The sequence below is a fragment of the Epinephelus moara genome, chromosome 7 (assembly GCF_006386435.1).
Source record: "Epinephelus moara isolate mb chromosome 7, YSFRI_EMoa_1.0, whole genome shotgun sequence".
NCBI classification, from domain to species: Eukaryota; Metazoa; Chordata; class Actinopteri; order Perciformes; family Serranidae; genus Epinephelus; species Epinephelus moara.
The window spans coordinates 42,184,166-42,204,933 of NC_065512.1; the positions used below are offsets into that span (position 1 = coordinate 42,184,166).

Here is a 20,768-nt window from a genome sequence, read left to right on the forward strand (position 1 = left end):
TGTTTTGGTGAATGTGATCAGTACTGAGCCATCGAGCACTGACCATCTTCTCACTTATTTCTCAGACTGGAGAAGGCTCAAGGTGTCGGTAGCTTGGTTCCTGCGGTTCAAAGCCATCTTGTTGGAGCTTAGTCGTCTGAGGAAGGCCTCTAGAGCTGTACAAGTGGATGAAGTGGGAAGACGAAAGGCCATGGTAAATGGTAAATGGACCTGCATTTGTATAGCGCCTTTCTAGTCATCTAGTGACCACTCAAAGCGCTTTTTACACTACGAGTCACGTTCACCCATTCACACACACATTCATACACTGGTGGCCGAGGCTACCATACAAGGTGCCACCTGCTACTCAGTTTTAACACACTCACACACCGAGAGTGGGAGCAATTTGGGGTTCAGTATCTTGCTCAAGGATACTTCGACATGCAGCCTGGAGGAGCCTGGGATCGAACCGCTGATCTTTCGATTGGTGGATGACCCGCTCTACCTCTGAGCCACAGCAGCCCCATAATCACAGAGAGGACAAAACCCTTGGCACCAAGTGATATGTCAGAGGCTGAGTCGGCCATTGTTCGTTATTGTCAGCAGCAAATGTTACAAGATGAGCTTTCCTCTTTGCTGTCCAAGCCGACAAAGTTCCATCTACAAGCTGGATCCGATCGTGGAGGATGGACTCCTAGGAGTCGGGGGGAGACTTAGTAAAGGAACCATGCCTTTGGAGACTAAACATCCGCTCATCCTCTCCAAGGATCACTACATTTCCAAGCTCATCCTCAAAGATACTCATCAGCTGTTAGGTCACAGTGGCCGAAGCCATACATTGTCAACAGTGAGGAGGAAGTTTTGGATTACATGTGCCAATTCAGCGGTGAGGAGTGTGATCTCCAAATGCAGTTTTTGCCGGCGACATCATGGAAGGTTTGTGGAACAGAAGATGGCTGATCTTCCTAAGGAACGAATCAACCCAGATCTCCTTCCATTCACTAATGTTGGGATCGATTATTTTGGTCCTCTGGACATGAAGAAAGGTAGAACCACGTACAAGCGATATGGACTGATCTTTACCTGCTTGGTTAGTAGAGCAGTCCATTTGGAGGTGGCAAGCTCTTTGGAGACTGATGCTTGTATAAATGCTCTGCGTTGGTTCATCAGTAGAAGAGGGCAAGTAGTCCTTATCAAGTCAGACAATGAATCTAACTTCCATGGTGCAGAACGAGAATTGAGAGGAGCTCTCTCCGCATTGGATAGTGAGCGCATCCAACAGGCTCTTACTCCTGCTAATGTTGAATGGCAGTTTAATCCACCAGGGGGCTCTCATCATGGCGAGGCGTGGGAACGCCTGATACTTTCTGTAAGAGGCATTCTCAGTTCAGTTTTACACCAGCAGGTGTTGGATGATGATGGGCTCCACAAAGTTATGTGTGAGGTGGAATCTATTCTTAACGATCGCTCAATCACTAAACTGTCTGATGATCCGAACGATTTGGAGCCTTTAACCCCAAATCACCTGCTCCTGTTAAAGGGTAAGCCTGCCATGCCTTCTGGGCTCTTTGATGCAACCGATATATATGTAAAACGACGCTGGAGACCGGTCCAATACCTTTCCGACCTATTTTGGAAGCGATTCATTCGGGAGTATTTGCCGTTGCTTCAGGAGAGGCAGAAGTGGAATCAGAGGAAAAGAAGTTTGAAGATTGGAGATGTGGTGGTAATCATGGACCCTGCAGCCCTTTGGCTTTTCTGTTTTGGATTGAATTGTTGAGTCTGATGCCTCTAACAATTAGGGGATGGTGTTGTAAGAGCCAAATGCAGGCAAAAGGTTAACTGGGTCTGTCAATATGTTGCCCCTCCCACTCACGATATTTAGGTAGGAACTAACCTGTTGCCGGTAGGTGTTGCTGCCCAGAGGGCTAAAAGTTTTTGACCACACACACCCATCACTTCACATGCAGAACACTGTTTTTTTATGGATTGTTGATTTGTGGACTATAATAAATGGACCAAGGGTTCGCATCACAGTTTGTTGTCGGACTCTCTACTTTTGAACAAACGCGGTATACAAGTGTGCGTCAGCTAGGTCGACCTGTAGCAGCAGCCCTCAGTGGCTTAAAGCACTTTAGGCTTAGCCTCTACAGAAGCTATAAACTATTTCCACATTGAGATATGACAAGGGAAGGTACTGTAATGAACCTTGTAAACAGGGCAGATGAATGCTGCCACCACCTAGAATTTACGAGTAGGCTATGTCAGAGGATTCGAACAAACCCACACAGGAAACAGGAAGCAATAATGGTATAAAATATACAGTGGTGTGAAAAAGTGTTTGCCCCCTTCCTGATTTCTTACTTTTTTGCATGTTTTCCACACTTAAATGTTTCAGATCATCAAACAAATTTAAACATTAGTCAAAGATAACACAAGTAAACACAAAATGCAGTTTTTAAATGAAGGGTTTTATTAATGAGGAAGAAAAAAATCCAAAGCTACATGGCCCTGTGTGAAAAAGTGTTTGCCCCCTAAACCTAATAACTGGTTGGGCCACCCTTAGCAGCAACTACTGCAATCAAGCGTTTGCGATAACTTGCAATGAGTCTTTTACAACGCTGTGGAGGAATTTTGGCCCACTCATCTTTGCAGAATTGTTGTAATTCAGCCACATTGGAGGGTTTTCGAGCATGAACCGCCTTTTTAAGGTCATGCCACAGCATCTCAATAGGATTCAGGTCAGGACTTTGACTAGGCCACTCCAAAGTCTTCATTTTGTTTTTCTTCAGCCATTCAGAGGTGGACTTGCTGGTGTGTTTTGGATCATTGTCCTGCTGTAGAACCCAAGTTCGCTTCAGCTTGAGGTCACGAACAGATGGCCGGACATTCTCCTTCAGGATTTTTTGGTAGACAGCAGAATTCATGCTTCCATTTATCACAGCAAGTCTTCCAGGTCCTGAAGCAGCAAAACAGCCCCAGACCATCACACTGCCACCACCATATTTTACTGTTGGTATGATGTTCTTTTTCTGAAATGCGGTGTTACTTTTACGCCAGATGTAATGGGACACAGACCTTCCAAAAAGTTCAACTTTTGTCTCGTCAGTCCACAGAATATTTTCCCAAAAGTCTTGGGGATCATCAAGATGTTTTCTGGCAAAAATGAGACGAGCCTTAATGTTCTTTTTGCTTAGCAGTGGTTTTCGTCTTGGAACTCTGCCATGCAGGCCATTTTTGCCCAGTCTCTTTCTTATGGTGGAGTCATGAACACTGACCTTAACTGAGGCAAGTGATGCCTGCAGTTCTTTAGATGTTGTTGTGGGGTCTTTTGTCACCTCTTGGATGAGTCGTCGCTGCGCTCTTGGGGTAATTTTGGTCGGCCGGCCACTCCTGGGAAAGTTCACCACTGTTCCGTGTTTTCGCCATTTGTGGATAATGGCTCTCACTGTGGTTCGCTGGAGTCCCAAAGCTTTAGAAATGGCTTTATAACCTTTTCCAGACTGATAGATTTCAATTACTTTTTTTCTCATTTGTTCCTGAATTTCTTTGGATCTCGGCATGATGTCTGTAGCTTTTGAGGATCTTTTGGTCTACTTCACTTTGTCAGGTAGGTCCTATTTAAGTGATTTCTAGATTGGGAACAGGTGTGCAGTAATCAGGCCTGGGTGTGGCTACAGAAATTGAACTCAGGTGTGATCAACCACAGTTATGTTTTAACAGGAGCTGGGGGGCAAACACTTTTTCACACAGGGCCATGTAGCTTTGGATTTTTTTCTTCCTCATTAATAAAACCCTTCATTTAAAAACTGCATTTTGTGTTTACTTGTGTTATCTTTGACTAATGTTTAAATTTGTTTGATGATCTGAAACATTTAAGTGTGGAAAACATGCAAAAAAGTAAGAAATCAGGAAGGAGACAAACACTTTTTCACACCACTGTATATGCTTTATTTATTCCTTCTTTTTTTTTAAATGGACAATAATTTAGGGTGCAGGAACACAGCAGCTATAGGACACAGACAGAGAGTTAGATAAACGGCCAGGAGGGGGAGTACCAAACATCCAGAGCTTCATCAAAAACCATAGAGGGCTAGATAGGAAATAGACCAGCTTATACCCATCGCACCCTATATAAATCACAGCACACCACTGCAGAATTTCATTAAACAGCACACCACTGCACGCTTTAGTTAAACAGCACACCACTGCAGACTTTAATTAAACAGCACACGACTGCAAACTGTAATTTATGTTTCCCACACTACACCCAGTCTGTGAGCTACTGCATACTGGACCCCCCACAAGGTTACCATCCACCCCTCCCTGCTACTAAGCCTGCCAGCTCCCTGCGCAATTTAAAATGAACTAATAACACAGATAAACTAACATAACCTAACACATAAGACAAAACTACAATAATAAGACAGACGCGAAATGGAGAGTAGGTTATACTCAACTCGCCTGTTGGGTCTTCGCTTGATGCGCCGTCCGACTCCCCAGGGGAACAGCACTTGACAGGCGGCGCATCCACACAGGTAGCGCCTCTGAGCCAACAACAGCAGCACCGAGGATGAACAGCTACTGGGCAGACGGCTGTGAAAGTGGCGACCGGCGACCGGCGACCCCTCTAATGCCCCGGCCCTGGCTACCTAAAGGAGGCAACTAGCCTCCCCTCCTCACTCAGGACAGGCTCCCCTACCTTACTTTCTTCACGCCGGCAGCCCTAACCAGCTGCGAACGCCCCTCCCCAGCCCAAAGGGGTACCCGCCGCCAAAACAGCAAAACAGTTACAGACAAGAGAGAAATCACAGAATGAATGTCCTTTTAAGAGGCCGTTTACACGTACACGGTGATTTTGATAAATGGAGACATCTTCCTTCGTTTGTGCCCTTCGTTTACACGCAAACGGAGATTTCTCCTCTGAAAACGAGTCTTTCTAAAAACTCCGGCCAGAGTGGAGATTTTGGAAAACTCCGGTTGCGCGTTTGCATGTAAACTGAGATAAACGGAGATAAACGGAGTTAGTTATAGGCAGCCGACGTCACAGTATGCGCCGGAACTTGCGCCTGTGTCAAAAGTGCGACCTATGTTTCTATGGTGACAATGGATACATGGAAGGCTTGAGCTTCTCGTTACACTGCCACCTACAGGTTTGGCATGCTCTTGTGTATATATACACGGGTAAGTGTAAACGAAGATCTTTTTGAAAACGGAGACGGTGAAATGTCCGTTTATGAAAATAGCCGGCAAGGTGTAAACGGCCTCTTAAACACCTCTCCTCCCTACCTGGCGTCCCACAGGTGTATGTCATTGTCTTTAATTAGTCTCTGTCTTGCAGGGAGACAGCTCCACCTGCTATCTCACTACAGTACTGTGGGTGCATTGGTTAGTGACATTCTGGAACACTCAACTTCTGCCTTTTTTCCTTCAACAACAAACACACATGGTTATGTTGTAGGAGGAACAGCCTGCTGTACCAACACCCCCCGAAAAGAGGTGAGATGGGCCACCGTTTCACCTCGAAGTTGATAAACTCTTTCACCGTCATACTGACGCTAAGGGTGGTAAAGGTGTCAATTGGAAACCCTCCAGATCCCAGTTTGCTGATTACCATCCTGGGAAAATCCAGCGTTTTGACAACTCAGACAGATTAACTGCCAGACCAGGGTCGTTAACTATGCTTTTAAGATGTTGAATAGGAGTTATTTTGATCTTAATTTAGGTTTCATTAGGTAAATTGTTTTGTGCATCCCTGCATCTACAAATTATCTACAGTCACATACTCTCTCACTATCGCCAAACTAAATAACTGCCAAAAGTGTTACCTCTTGCCTTAATCCATTTACACATACTGTTGATTTTGTGTCATTTCATATCATCCACATTTACTATTCATTTACTCAATTGTTGAACATTTACTCCTAAATAAATCTTCATTTATCGCCAAGTTGTTGTCTGTGGATATTTCTTTTGAGCAGGAACTAAGATCAACGTATAGAGAATGTATAAACTTTGGAGTGAGACCAGGTTGAGTGATAACATTTGTGAGTGACTCGTTTGGAGCCTGACCTGACATCGTTGTCTCGTTTCACCAACTGATGTGGAAAACTTGTACTTCTCGACAAATTTAACTTTGATTAATTATTGAACAAACTCAGTAAGCCTCACTTGTCCTTATTTGAATTTGTGTAAGTTTACAACACAAATCTGATATCAGAGAAAATGGACACAAAATGGTAAAAAAAGAAAAAAAAAAAGATATCCGCACACTTGCATCTATGCAGTGTTTCACTTTATTTGTTAAGCTTTTGGTCTACTTGACCTTCATCAAAACATACCAAGAGAGGACACAGACATACAATAAACTTAAAGTATTACATTTGCTCAGCTTTGTACAGTGTGTCCCACACCATTCAGAATGACACGAGGGAGGAGGCAAAACAATGTGTAACCCTTGCTCCAGACTACAATGGGAGCAGAAAAATCATCTAGGTCTTCATCTTATCTTAACCTCCAGACACCCATACTGTAGCTTCCTCACATAAAACATCCAAGTGTGAAGGACTCTGAGGCCTCTCAGGATACCAAACCATGATAATGCACTAACCATCTTTCCTTCTTGTCTAATACATTTCTACCACACAAACTGTGCAGATCAGTGATGGTTACAGTTCACTTAGGTTACCAAATAAATGCAACAGAAACTAACCTAGAGACAATGTTGTTTTGAGATCACTCCAGCCACAATACAGTGCTCAAAGACTTAAAGCAAATATGGGCCAGGGGCATAAAGTGGGGGGCCAGTGGTACCTTTTCTAACTACACACCCCCTGCTTCCAGCCCCTTTGCTTTGATCACACCCATCTTTGATCTCGATCTTCATTTTGATCTCAACCACACACCTGTAAAGTTTTCTGACCGCATCTTTCACCATTGTGATGCTATCGTGTTGACCAAATCTGATCACAGAAAGACAGACAGACACCTCCCTGACATCCCCCTCAAAATTTCTTTTTTTTTTTTCTTCTTGTAATGTTTTCGTGGTTATGCCACTCTCTTCATCTGCTGGCCCTGCAGGGCAGGGCTGCTATTGTGACTATTGACCTGTTGCACACTTGGTATGTTCCTACTGGCACTTTAGTTTTTATTTGTGACAGTTTAATTTGCACTACTGTATTTTATTTGCACTATTTATACTACAGGTTTTTTTTATTGCACTTTTTATGATTACCTCCTGGGCTATTGCAACCTTAAGGAGCTTTTATTCTTTTAGCCTTATCTGATACAATTAAGTTGATGTATTTATTTCATCCAATAGTCCTAATTGCACAATTATGTTATTTAAATCTGCGCCTTGCATACTACATGGTTGTCTACTGTTTGTCTTGTTTGTATATGATGGTTGTATCTGCGAATCAGCTATGTCGCACTATGTGCCCAAAACAAATTTCCCGCTTGGGACAATAAAGTTTATCTTATCTTATCTTATATGTCTGTCTGGCAAAATACTCAAAACCACTTCTGTGCTAGTTCCCACCACGGCTGTGGCTCAGAGGTACAGCGGGTCATCCACCAAGTTCAGCGGTTCGATCCCCGGCTCCTCCAGTCTGCATGTCAAAGTATCCTTGAGCAAGATACTGAACCCCAAATTGCTCCCGATGATGCTTCCATCGGTGTGTGAGTGTGTTAAAAACTAAGTAGCAGGTGGCACCTTATATGGTAGTCTCAGCCACCAGTGTGTGAATGGGTGATTGTGACTCGTAGTGCAAAAAGCACCATTTACCATTCCATTTACCAATTAGTGTCACCTAGACCACATTTCACCATGATGACACACACACATACAAACAGATTTATAAGATGAAAACAATACCATCTGTTTCAGTGTTGTCATAGATGGAAATTAGTTGTTTTCGTCTGGCATTATTTGAATAATTGCTTTTACTTGAAAATTTAAAGCATGCTGTGGTTTGCTAAAACCATATGCCAGGGAGTAATAGTAACAACATTATGTGCAGACACAGATGAGTGAACTTGTGCTGTGTTTTTGCATTCCCTACAGAATTTCACCAAAGCAGGTGAGCAGGAGGCAGTACGCTGTGACACCAGAGCTCAGCTGATAAAGAACGGCTGCAAGAGTAAAGAAATCATCTCTCCAAAGAACAATCAAACCATTGTCCAAAAGGTTCCTCTGTCTGAGTCATTCAACCAACAGGAGCCTGTCCAGCTGAGTCCACAGAGAATTAGTCTGAGACTGCGACCCGGTTAGTGAAATCAGTTCATGCTGGCCTTTTGACAAGTGAAGGAATGCAGCGTGTGGTTTTCAGATCAGAGTAAAAGCAGAGCAGTTATCTGTGTGATCCAGGGTCATTATCTTTGTGCAGGACTAGGGTGGGCAAGTTTATAAAAGGCAAAAGAAAAAATGTTAGAAATTCTTAAAGTCTTACTTTGTTTTCATGTTTTCCAATGTTGCATGTTTTACCATCACATTTGACAACTGCATGAACTTATTGTCACTGCAATTCTAATATGAATACATTAGCATCTTTTTATTTTCTCTCTTTATTCAATGAGTTTTTTTGTCCTCTGTGTTTACAGGGCTTCCTACCACATTCAGTGTTACATTTAAAAGAGTTGAGGGTTATCCAGTTGATCTCTACTACCTGATGGACCTCTCTAACTCCATGAAAGATGACTTGGAAAATGTCCAAGAACTGGGACAAGATCTTTTTGCAGCTCTGAATAAAATCACAGGGTCTGCTCAAATAGGTAATAAGATTGCAATCTTAAATTGACAACTTGAATTATCTGAAATACCTACATATATTTAGGATTTAGAGTACTTTAGAATACAGCCACAATTTAATTCAATTCAATTCAATTTTATTTATAAAGCCCAATATCACAAATCACAATTTGCCTCACACAATATCACAAATCACAATTTGCCTCACAGGGCTTTACAGCATACGACATCCCTCTGTCCTTATAATTATCCTGTATACATCACATATCAGTAAATATTTATTGGGACAACATACAGAAAACCATTGTTGGAACCATACTTCCAAATGGCAGACCCTGCCACTCATGTACACTTCACTCTTCCTCTTTGCTCATTGATCTTCAAAGATGACAGAGCCAGGGATATCCTCTGTCAGCAAGCACATTTGTTGAGACGAGGGCCTCTAGTTTCGCAGACTGGGCGAGGCGTAGGCGCAGCGCACCTGCGCTTCGCCAACTGGGTGTGGCCAGGCGGATTTTGCAAGTTTGGCACATCGTGCATGCTGGCGCAGCTACTCGTCTTTCCCACCTCCATCCCTCCTACCTGCGCAAGTCGGAAAGAGGGAGGAGAGAAGGCGTGGAGTGGGTTTTACACAGCCGATTCACATCACACCAATCAAATGAGCCCCTCTCCTCGCCCTTAAATGCGCCACGCGAAGGCGTAATGAGAGTTCAGGGTCCAGGGGTTAGACGCCCAGCTCCAAGGAGTGGAAGACTGGCTCCGGGGCGTGAGTGACAGGCTGCTCCCGCTGGCCTCGATAGATGCCAGCCTGCGTCGGCTGGCGGATGCAGCCAAACACCTGCTGCCGCAGGGTGCGGCCACGGTCCCCGCACCCAGGTAGCCATTAAGACCACACATGCATGGAGGTGTTGCTAACCAGAGGAGAGGAAGAAGAGGAAGAGGGGGGAAGATCAATAAATAAAATAAATTGAACGTTGAAATAATTTGTTTTGGGTGATTTGTTGTAGCCTATATTTAATGTGATTGAGTAAATTTACACCATAAATGTGTGAATGGATATACAGGGAAATACTCACATTTAAGGACAGAGCTGTGCAGCCAGGTGGTCTCTCCTCTCCTGTGCACCCTGATGCTCTTCCTGCTGATTCGGCACATGCAGTTCGGCCTCTCTCTGTCGGCTCTCAGGTGTGGATGGAAAAATTATGTGCTCATTTGCATGTCGGACTAGACTAGACGTCACTGCATGTATAGCCGAACTGACAGCTCTGTGACTGATACCCGCCACCGCTGTGCTCATTTGCATGTCGGACTAGACTAGACGTCACTGCATGTATAGCCGAACTGACAGCTCTCTGACTGATACCCGCCACCGTGGCCACAGGTAGATCATTATTTGTGTGGCCCACCTGCATTCCAGCTCTGTCATGCCCAAATAGGATGTCCTTTGACGGTACACCCTCTCTGCGTAAGTCCTCCTCCTCCTCTTCCTTGCAATAATGTACTCCATCTTTGTAGATCATGTTAAGCAAGAACATTTTAACATTTGTATAGGCAATCACATGAAGCACGTAAACCCTTAAGACACCGAACATAACCTACAATTTGTTGACAGCGTTTCTCTCGTGCACGCGCGCTCTCTCTTTCCCTCTCGCAGTCTCACTCTGTTTCTTTTCCCCTCCCTTGTCAGGCTATCCCCTTATCAGGATGATGGTGCAGTACTGCCTGATGTTCTCTCTCTGTATGCCAATGATTCACCCTTTGAGGGTGACGAGCAGTCTGAGGGTGCTGCTGAATCTGAACAGCTTAAGTCCACTCACCTTGGGGGGGGGGGGCATCCAGCCTTAGCAATATGGGTGAGCCCTCGCCCATGGATGTCATCTCAAGGGCAGTCTCGCTCACCAGACCTTTCTCAAGAAAAGAAAGGTCTGGCTGGGCCGACTCTCACTTTAAGATTGGAGAAAAAAACGCCCTGGCTGCTTGTATTTCTTTCAACCAATCACAATTGTTCTTGGCGGTGCCACAGCAACGGTGCGCTTGCAAAAATATTGCCAGGGGGAAACAGGTTTTGGTGTGTCCACGCTGGTGTATCCACGCTGTCCAGTAAAAGAGTGCTACAAGACTGACGACTGGTGTGTCATATAATGCAGCCACACGAGCAGCCCGCTCGGGAAATGCTCTCACTATTTTGTAGGAGGACTGCCAATCCTGATGACCAGGATACCATGAGCCTGATTGATGCTGCTCTTGTCACCCATTCTCAGCTTACTAGGGACATTGGTAATGCTATGTCTGTTGCCATGATGTCATGACCAATGACCAATATGCAGATTGCGCCGGCACATGTGTTTCACCCTGACTCCCAGGGTGTGCTGGATAAGGCTGAACAATCCCAGCTTACAAGGGATTCTGTTCGGCGCACATTCAGCAGGGCTGCAGCTGCCAGGTGGAAACCTAGGGCCTCCCAGCCTACCCCACAGTCATGCTGGACTCGCCAGGAGCCATGGGCAGCCTCTGGTGGTTCCAGGCAACCTTCGCAGTGCCGGCAAGGGTCCCAGCCTCACTCCTCAGCTTGGGATATGCCCCAGAGGAAGCGCCCCCCCCCAAAGTTCCAGGACCTCAGGGGGGCGTCGCCTAGGGATGTGCGGGGGTCAGCCGCCAAAACTTGTTCCCAGCTATACCTGGAAAGCTGGAAAGAAACAGTGTAGCCATGGGTATTGGCTTCTGTATCAAAGGGGTACAGAATTCAGTTTCACCGGCGCCTTCCTCCTCTTTCCGGGTTTCGCATGACCGTTGTGAGGGACCCGGCCCAGGCACAGGTGTTGGCAGAGGAAATCTTGGACCTTCTCCAGAAGGATGCAATAATGAAAGTAGCTCCAGGCGAATAGCTCGCTGGCTTCTACTCCATGTATTTCCTCGTGCTGAAAAAAGATGGTGGGATTTGTCCCATCGTAGACCTGAGGCGACTAAATACCTTCATAAAAGTTCTGCCTTTCAAGATGCTGAACACAGCTCAGATTCTGGAATCCGTGGAAAGGGGAGAGTGGTTCACCTCAGTGGATCTGAAGGGCGTCTACTTCCACTTGCCCATCTATCCAGATCACAGACCCTTTCTTCATTTTGCCTTCCAAGGCCAAGCTTATCAGTTCAAGGTCCTGCCATTTGGCCTTTCCCTCTCACTTCGGGTGTTAACCAGGGTGGTGGGGGCTGCCTTGTCTCCTCTCCAGTTGTCGGGGATCAAGATCTTTCCCTACTTGGACAACTGGCTGATTTGCGCTGATCTCACATGTGCAGTCCTTGGGTTTCAAGGTAAATGTGAAGAAAAGCAACCTCAAACCACGGCAGCAAGCAGTTTTTGTGGGTCTTTGTCTGAACTCCCTCACAATGATGGCATCCCTCACCCCTCAGAGGGTGATGAAAATTCTGGCCCTCCTGGATCGGTTCTGTCTTGGCCAGAGGCTAGCATTGGTTCATTTTCAGAGGCTGCTGGGGATGATTTCGGCCGCGGTGGATGTTTCTTCCTTTGGGCCTCCTCAGGGCTTGGCCACTGCAGAGTTGGCTGAATGCCTTCAAACTCCACCCAAAGTTGCACAGGCAGGTGAAACTTCGGGTGACACATACATGTCTCCGGGTATTACGCCCGTGAAGGAACAGGGGGCTTCTGCTCCAGGGGGTTCCCCTTGGGAACATGCCATCAAGGAGATCAGTGGTGACCACAGATGCTTCCCTCACAGGCTGGGGGGCAGTCTGGGAAGGCAGGATGGTGCACGGGCTGTGGACGCCACACATCTGGAATTGAAGGCAGTCCACCTTGCATTGAAGGCTCTCCTCCATTCCCTTCAGGGCAGGATGTCTTGGTAAGGACAGACAGTTCTTCATCTGCGTATCACATAAATCACCAGGAAGTTCGCACGAAGTCCCTGCGTTGCCTCCAGGTGGCACAGGAACTTCTGTTTTGGGCCTTTCAACATCTGGGTTGTGTATCGGGCTGCAGACCTCCTATCCAGGACTGGTCCTTCCCCGGGAAAGTGGAGGCTCCACCCAAAGGTGGTAACCCTCCTATGGACCCGATATGGCAAAGCTCAGACCGACCTCTTTGCATCGGTGGAGACGACCCACTGCAGGATGTGGTTCTCCCTGGAAGGTCAGGGAGGTCCCCTGGGTTTGGATGCACTGTCTCAAGAATGCCCGAAAGGGTTGTTGTACGCTTTTCCGCCGTTCCCTCTGATCCCTCTGTTACTCAACCGGGTTGTCCTGGGCCACTACAGGGTGCTGTTGATAGCCCCCAAGTGGCCCAGGAGGCATTGGTTCCCAATACTCCTTTGCCTGGTTCACGGTCAGCCGTGGGCCCTGCCAGTCAGGGTGGACCTTCTCTCCCAGGTAGGGGGTCAGATATGTCATCCCAAACTGGAGGTTCTGCCGCTTTGGGCTTGGCCCCTTCTCAGTCCCTCCCTCAGGGGTTAGATGAGGCTGTCCTGGAGGATGTGAGGCGGTGGAGTCCTCTGTTCTTTGCGACACTACTGGTACTAGTCATCCAAGGTAAAGACCGTGGTGACGGTCTGAGTGAGGTTGAAATAGAGTTATGACTATAACTAGGATCTATGAGACCGAACGATGACCGTCACCATCTCTTGTCACTAAGAATGGGCTGAGGCGTTCCAGCAAGAGGAGGAGGCGTGCTCACCGAGGTGCTTTTATGGGCATCGAGCCAAGCCTCCTAAGGTCAGTCACATGACATTGTTGATATATAGGTCTTGAGGATAGGGAGATGAGGGCATCATTCAAGGTAAAGACCGTGGTGATGGTCATCGTTCAGTCTCATAGATCCATAGTTATAGTCGTAACTTATGTTATCCACTTAGAGGGCCAGTGTTTTGACAATACATCACTTAACATCTTCTGATGATTGACTTGTTGTGCTCTGAACTTAAGGCAGGAGTTCTGTCTTGGGTGCCTGCAGGATGGGCGTGGGGTGACAGATAATTTATAATGATGCGTGAATCCTACCACATGGTCACAAGCCCTTTGCTTTGATCCACTCCCCAATTTGCGGTGTGACTTGAATTTAGAGAATATATTAAGAGAGTGCTCTCTGGTGTATAAGCATTAAGGCTTGACTTTGACTTTTGCTTTGGTAGGGTGTGAGCTGTGGAGCTTAAAGATTCTAGTAGCCTGGCTGTTTGTGTTATAGTAGCCAGGCTGAGAAATCAGGCAGTGTGATGGTTTTGTCAGTGCCACTTTCCAGGATGCCCCAACAAAGGCTATAATCCACAAATTGATCTTGATAGCTGGCTGCCAATTGGTTCAGTACTAACGTACTTTGTGGTATATATTAGTGATGGCAGAATGAGGCCTCATGAAGCATTTTCTTTATTTTCTGAGCCCACTAGATGGTGCTCTTGGTTTAAAGAGAGGCTAAAAGAATGGAAATCTGGTGTTTTTAAACCTTTTGTTGAACAAAAAGCGCCATCTAGTGGGCTCAGAAAATAAAGAAAATGATTCATGAGGCTTCATGAGGCCATCACTAGTATGTATGGTTTCCCATTTGTACAAGCTACTTACACAAAATGTACAGGCTGTGTTCTAATGTGTTGCCATTTATCTCAGTATGTTCCATTATGCATGTAAATAGTCTAAAATGTTTGATACATCTTTTTTAAGAATTAGGAATTAATAGCTGTTTCTGTGACTACAGGGTTTGGTGCCTTTGTTGATAAGACAGTCCTGCCTTACACCAACACCAACAAGGAGAAACTTCTGAAGCCATGTGGCGAGAATGACCAGCAGTGCCAGGCTGCCTTTGGTTACAGACATGTGCTTAGTATGACACCAAGGATAAATGAGTTCAAAGAAAAAGTGAAAGAGCAGTTCATTTCTGGGAACTTGGACTCTCCAGAGGGGAGCCTTGATGCTATGATGCAGGCTGCTGTGTGTGGGGTAAGGACTCAACCAAAAAGGTAACTGTACTGTGAATAACACAAGGAAAACAAGCATGGGTTTATTTTCATAAAGGAATTAAACAAAAAAAAACTCACCAGTTTCAGCCCATTCAAGTTGCAGTATCATGCATAACACTCATTTCAATGCCACACAGACTATGCTTGATAGCGGGCAGCATAAGCTTAATGGTAGTGATGGCGGAATGAAGCCTCATGAAGCATTTTTTTATTTTCTGAGCCCACTAGATGGTGCTCTTGGTTTAAAGAGAGAGGCTAAAAGAATGGAAATCTGGTGTGTTTTAAACCTTTTGTTGAACAAAAAGTGCCATCTAGTGGGCTCAGAAAATAAAGAAAATGATTCATGAGGCTTCATTCCGCCATCACTACTTAACGGACATATTGCGACAGCTGTACGAGCTATGTACCACAGCTGACTTCTGAGGTCTAGAAAACTGGGCCAGCTAATTACATCGTCAAGACTTAAGTATGGAGGTATTGTGTGTCTTTTTTTTGCAATCATGTAAAACTGTTTTGAGAGCATATTTCTTGAACTGCAATCAAAAATCAAGTTTGTAAGTAAAAACGTATAATCATTTTGCTTATAAATCAGTACTCTTTGCTTGCAAGTTAAAAAGTTTTGCTTGCAGATCAGTCCTCTTTGCTTGCGAGTTAAAGTTTTGCTTGCAATTTCAACTGCACTTAATGGACAGGGCCTACGCTGATGGATGAGAGAAGAGTTTCTATTGGTGGGTTTGACGTGGCTCCAGAGCGGGCTACACCCACGATTCCCTCTCTCCCACTGGAAACGCTCGACAGTCGGCATTACTGCTACACCCCGGAGCATCGACAGTACTGACCGTTACGCTGTCAAATAGTTCTGCCCTGGCTAAACAAAAGCAATCTACATGCACCAGTTCAAATAAAACATTCTTGCTTCCACGCAGGTGGTGTGCACCTTTAGATTGTTTGCAATCTGCCAACCGAGAGAAGAAGAAAAAAAAAAAAGCTTTGCAAGCTGTTATTCCGATTGAGACTGGCCAATAGAGACGTGTCTTACAGCTTTCAGTTTAGGCCCCGCCCACCAGGTTCAACTTTTTACTTGTAAACCTTTTTGACTTGCAAACAAAACTTTAGGATTTGCAAACAAAACTTTAGGATTTGCGTTTTTTAATCAATCATTTTTTACTTGCAACAAAACATTTTTTGATTGCAATATTGATACTTTTGCGCTCAAATCTTTTTTTGATTGCAAAACCTACACTGTTTGATTGAATAATAAAGAAACAAATGTAGCTCCATACTTAACAATTTTTTTCCTGCGCCCTGACACCTTTTGGTTTAGAAATTGATGCAGGACCACCACTGCTCCACCCTGCAAAGTCTTGGCAAAGTGCAAAGTCCAAACTGGTAGAAAAGATTTCCACAAACTTACTTATCAGAGCATACGTACAGTAGTACACTTTGTTAGAGCTGTAAGGCCCCGATTTCCACCAAACACGTTCGGTATGGTACCTTTGGAACCCAAAGTAATCCTTCAGACATGGTACCTAGACCCTAGCGTTTCCACTGCAAACAGTACCCATAAATGTTGGCAGGGTGATTGTCACTCACTGCTATCTCCAGCACTCACTGCATTTCCTCATTACTAGTGATTCAGAGAGTCTGCACCTTGTTAACTGTCTGCAGAACGGGGTTGCACACAGGCTCAGAACAAAATAAAACAGGAGAGTCTCTCTGTGGGATATTTAAAAATATCGGGTATGTACACTTAGTCCTTCTAAGGCAAGCGTGGGGGTTTAGTGTTGCCCATAAGAATGGCGGTCCGTGGTGTTTTTTACTCCGAGTGAGGATTATAATGCAGTTCACATAATCTGGTTGAAATGGTTAAACACTTGAAGATCCACTAATTACTAAAAGTGTATGTCATATATAAATTAAAGTAATGGTCAAAGTTGTCACAGTATGTTGACTGATTCACGTTGTCAGCTCACGCATTGAGTAACATTACAAGTTAACATTACACCTTAAAAGTCGCCAGCAGGCGGCCCAGTGAATGACTACAGCTGCTGTAGTTGCTGTAGTCATTCACAAGGTACCATCCTTTCGTTTTATAGTTACAGTCTACTAATAAAACTCTAATAAAACTACTGATAAAACTCTCCACGGTACGAACGGGAGTTGCACGAGCCTCAAAACAAGCCACAGATCAGCCCTGAGCTATTAACCAGTCAACAGACTCCAGTGTTCACAGCTCCACCTTTTAGTACCAGATCTGTGTGCTAGGTACCCCAACAGAAGGGGTACCAAAAAGTTTTATCAGTACCATCCAAAACTTTTCACAGTGGAAACAGAAAAAAAGCATACTGAACTGAACGGTACTGTACTGCTCGGTGGAAAAGGGGCTTAACAGACTGAAAGCTCAAGAATAATGTGAAACACTGCATAGATGCAAGTGTGCGGAAATCATTTCTACCTGTTGAAGGAATGATGCCATTGTGTCTGATGTCAAAACAAGGCTAAGTTCTTAGGATGTTCTAACATGTACACCACAGAATTGAATTAGGGGTTTCACACCTAATCTGTTTAGTTCTGTTGAAATGTGCATTTGGGCTGTATGTTGAAGCTCTCAGTCATACTCCAGAGCAGACTAAGCAAATGAATCGGGACGACATGAAAAGGAAGGTCTGACTTTAGTTAGGTGCATTTTGTTTGTGATGTAACTATATTATTTATAGTTGCAGACATAAAACAAACACATAACAGAATTATGAGACATCAAGACACATTCAAAACATCTATAGCAAGAGGTGCCTGCATTCAAGTCATTTAAAATCACTTCAAATGCACCCAATGAGACCAGCTTCCAAAAATACAGGCAATCTTGCAACTGATTCCAAGCTGAGTAAGCAGCATACTTAAAAGCCATTCAATACAAACCTCAGGGACCTCAAAGACCTTTGAGTGAAGACAAGAACTTCCCATACTTTTTTGTAGAATGTAGATCCGTAGGTAAGACAAAAGCAGTCTAAGAATAGTTTAGAAATAAGAAGTCTACAGGTGGACAATGCAGATCATCCAACCCGGAGCTACAGAAAGCAATCGGGCAGCTGTGGCTCGGAAGGTAGAGCAGGTCGTCCATACCTTCACCTCAGCCCCAGATGGTCTGGGCTTAGCCCCAGACCTTGTCAACTCCTTAAAACGCCCCTGTTGTGAGGTCTTTCGTAGGCTGGCAAAGTATTGTAGAGTGTATTGACTGTCTGGCATACAAACACCCTTTATGAACAGTAGTCAAGCCTGTAGACTCCATTAAATGGTAGAATCACACTAAGAGGAAAATTGACAAGTTACACAGAAAGATAATTAGAAGCCCATTCTGAGAGTATATGATGTCCCCATAGGTGGAACAAATTTACAGATTACAGAATTTTCTGCAGTTTTTTTCAGTCTCCTCCATCTCGATGGTGCATATTTCAAGGGGATTTTGCATACAGATATAAAAAATGCCCAGTGAAAGCCAACCCACACCACTAGCTATGTCTCAAATACAGTTCTGTGCCTCAGAAAAACTGTTGATACAAAACATTTTTACTTGAGCAAATAAATTTTGTAAAAAAAAAAAAAAAAAAAGTAATGCAAGGGTGTTTTATATCAACATAAGGAGAAAAAATATGTTAAACAAGTTTGCAATTATATCTACACTTATGTTTCCAACAACGTCTGCTCTTAGCAGTTAAAATATTTGCATGGTTCTGTTTGCACAACTTGGTTAAAGCTAAGGATAGATGATCATCCTAGTTAAATTTTGCAAAGTCAATGCCTTTGAAGTTTTCTTGATTAAATGTTTCCTAACACATATTGTTGTTCAGGAAAAAATAGGTTGGAGGAACAGCAGCACTCGACTGATTGTGCTGACCACTGATGCTGGATTCCACATGGCTGGGGATGGAAAATTAGCTGGCATACTGGAACCCAATGATGAACAGTGCCATATGGAAAACAACCTTTATACCAATAGCATTGACATGGTATGTGTAGTATCACATAAAGAAATCAATAGTCAAAAGTGTTCTAGTGCCATGTTCTCGTAACTGATGGAAATAATATGAAAAATAAGAACCAAGCTGTAATAAATTAAAACTTACCAATATCATCATTGCCACACTGATTCCACAAAAAAAGGTCAGATTGTAACCCGAGTTCTAGTAATGCAGACCCTTGACTGGACTCTTGGGTAATACTTTTCTCTAATCATGAGTACATATTTTCCAATTGAAATTTGTATATACATAGCCACCCAATCAGGATGCGCCTACCTGAATATGTGCAGACTCCACGGTATAAAAGGTCACACCAAGCTGCAAAATGAAGCTATTACAGAAGTGCAGAAAGCTGCAGTTCCTATAATGGCTACTTGAGGCTGGCTTTAATCCCCACAGACCCCTATGCCAACATGCCAAATTTAACAGCAGAAATAAACATGTTTACAGCCTGGTACGAAAAAACTTTTTGATCTCTATAGCTAATTTCAACATTCATAACAACTGTCCAGGGGTGATTTTTTTTTTTAATATAACTCACCTGTTTACATTTTATTTAGGCTTAAAGTTAAGCTTGTTTAAAGGCAGAGCCACTTTGATTGACAGGCTTGACCCTCTTGTCCAAATATGGTCACTTTTGGCTCCAAAGAACCAAGATGGCAACGGCCATCATGCCAAATTAGAGGCTTCAAAACGGCAGTCCACAAACCAATGGGTGATGTCACATTAGCTACATCCATTATTTTAAACAGTCTATGGCCAGCATACGTCATTGTCTGCTATCTTACATCCTCTTCAGTGAGCAGTGTAGGAGCACTATTGACCTGAAAGAGTTCCTTAAGTTCTTGGGAATGAAGAGGTGATTTGGTCTGTTCTGCTGGGGTCACAATAAAGCAGCATACATCTGCAGTGCACTGACAGGGCGCTTAGATAATTCACTCTCTTAGCTCTTTCCTGAACTTGCTGGCAGGGTTTCAGTTGCCTCTCTGTCAGCTCAGCTAAAATTGTGCTTAATTTAGGCTCTTATGTCTCTTTTGCAAGTCTTGGTGGTGCTTTTTGTGGTTGACCTTAGGCAGTCGTGGCATTTGGCTGCGAGTCACTCATTGGGATTAGGAAATCAACTCACCAGTCTGTTAACTCTCCTTCTGCCAACTTCTAGCTAGCTATCTGCTAGCCAGGTTGGGGTTTTCAAATGGAAACATCAGTAAACATTGAGGAAACATTGAGAAGAATGAGCACCAACTGAATTTACATCCTGCTTGCTATTGTACAGGTGTTGGAAATAAACTGGATGCCCTCAATGCCACCGCAGTTTCCAATAAGATATCAGGAACTGTAATATCCTTTGATTCACTGAAAACTTGTGTGTTTTACGGGGAATAAGGGCTGGTGTGATGGTGGCTTTGTGAGGTGCTGTCCTGTTCCTGCTGTGGATCACTGCTTTAGGCTGCGCAAAAATGACTACAGAAGCGACTGCAGAGTGGCACCGCCCGTGTTTGGAAGTAGCAGCCATACAGCCATCTTGTTGAGGTTGGCATGTGTGGACAGTAAAATTATTCCACAACCAGATACCATGAATTACCAGAACCATCCAGAAACATGGACAGTTATGAAGCACACTTTTGCAGAGTGGTGGCTGCTGAACACAACTGGCTGTATGGTGTGTAAGGAGTCACTTGAAGCAGTAGTAGGGAAGGTCTGTGCCCACAGTGATGCATGGACATGACAGGCACTGACAAGGCTCCTAAATTGGCAACTTCATTCATGTAGAGAGCTAATCAGTGGGCACATTCCTAATCACTGAAGAGAAAAAGGACAGCAGTAAGAACTGCCTTATATGGTGTGCGTATTCAGGTAGGCACGTCCAGATTGGCCAGCTGTGTTTAAGTGGGTAAATGCGTGCTCGTGATTGGAGGAGAGTAGTACCCCCAGAGTCCAGTACAGGGTTGAACTTGTGTTAGAACAGTTTTCTTACAAAATCACAATTTGCCTCACAGGGCTTTACAGCATACGACATCCCTCTGTCCTTATGACCCTCGCAGCGGATAAGGAAAAACTCCCCCAAAA

General features: G+C 44.4%; 1 protein-coding gene across 1 annotated transcript in view; it reads left to right on the forward strand.

Moving 5' to 3' along the window:
* itgb2 (integrin, beta 2) overlaps positions 1 to 20,768 on the forward strand; it is a 69,277-nt gene that overhangs the window by 32,150 nt on the left and 16,359 nt on the right. Inside the window, exons 4-7 of the mRNA XM_050048321.1 lie at positions 8,045 to 8,246; positions 8,581 to 8,751; positions 14,421 to 14,662; positions 18,531 to 18,689. Of these exons, the coding sequence (XP_049904278.1) occupies positions 8,045 to 8,246; positions 8,581 to 8,751; positions 14,421 to 14,662; positions 18,531 to 18,689 (774 nt within the window). The remainder of the gene's footprint in view (positions 1 to 8,044; positions 8,247 to 8,580; positions 8,752 to 14,420; positions 14,663 to 18,530; positions 18,690 to 20,768) is intronic.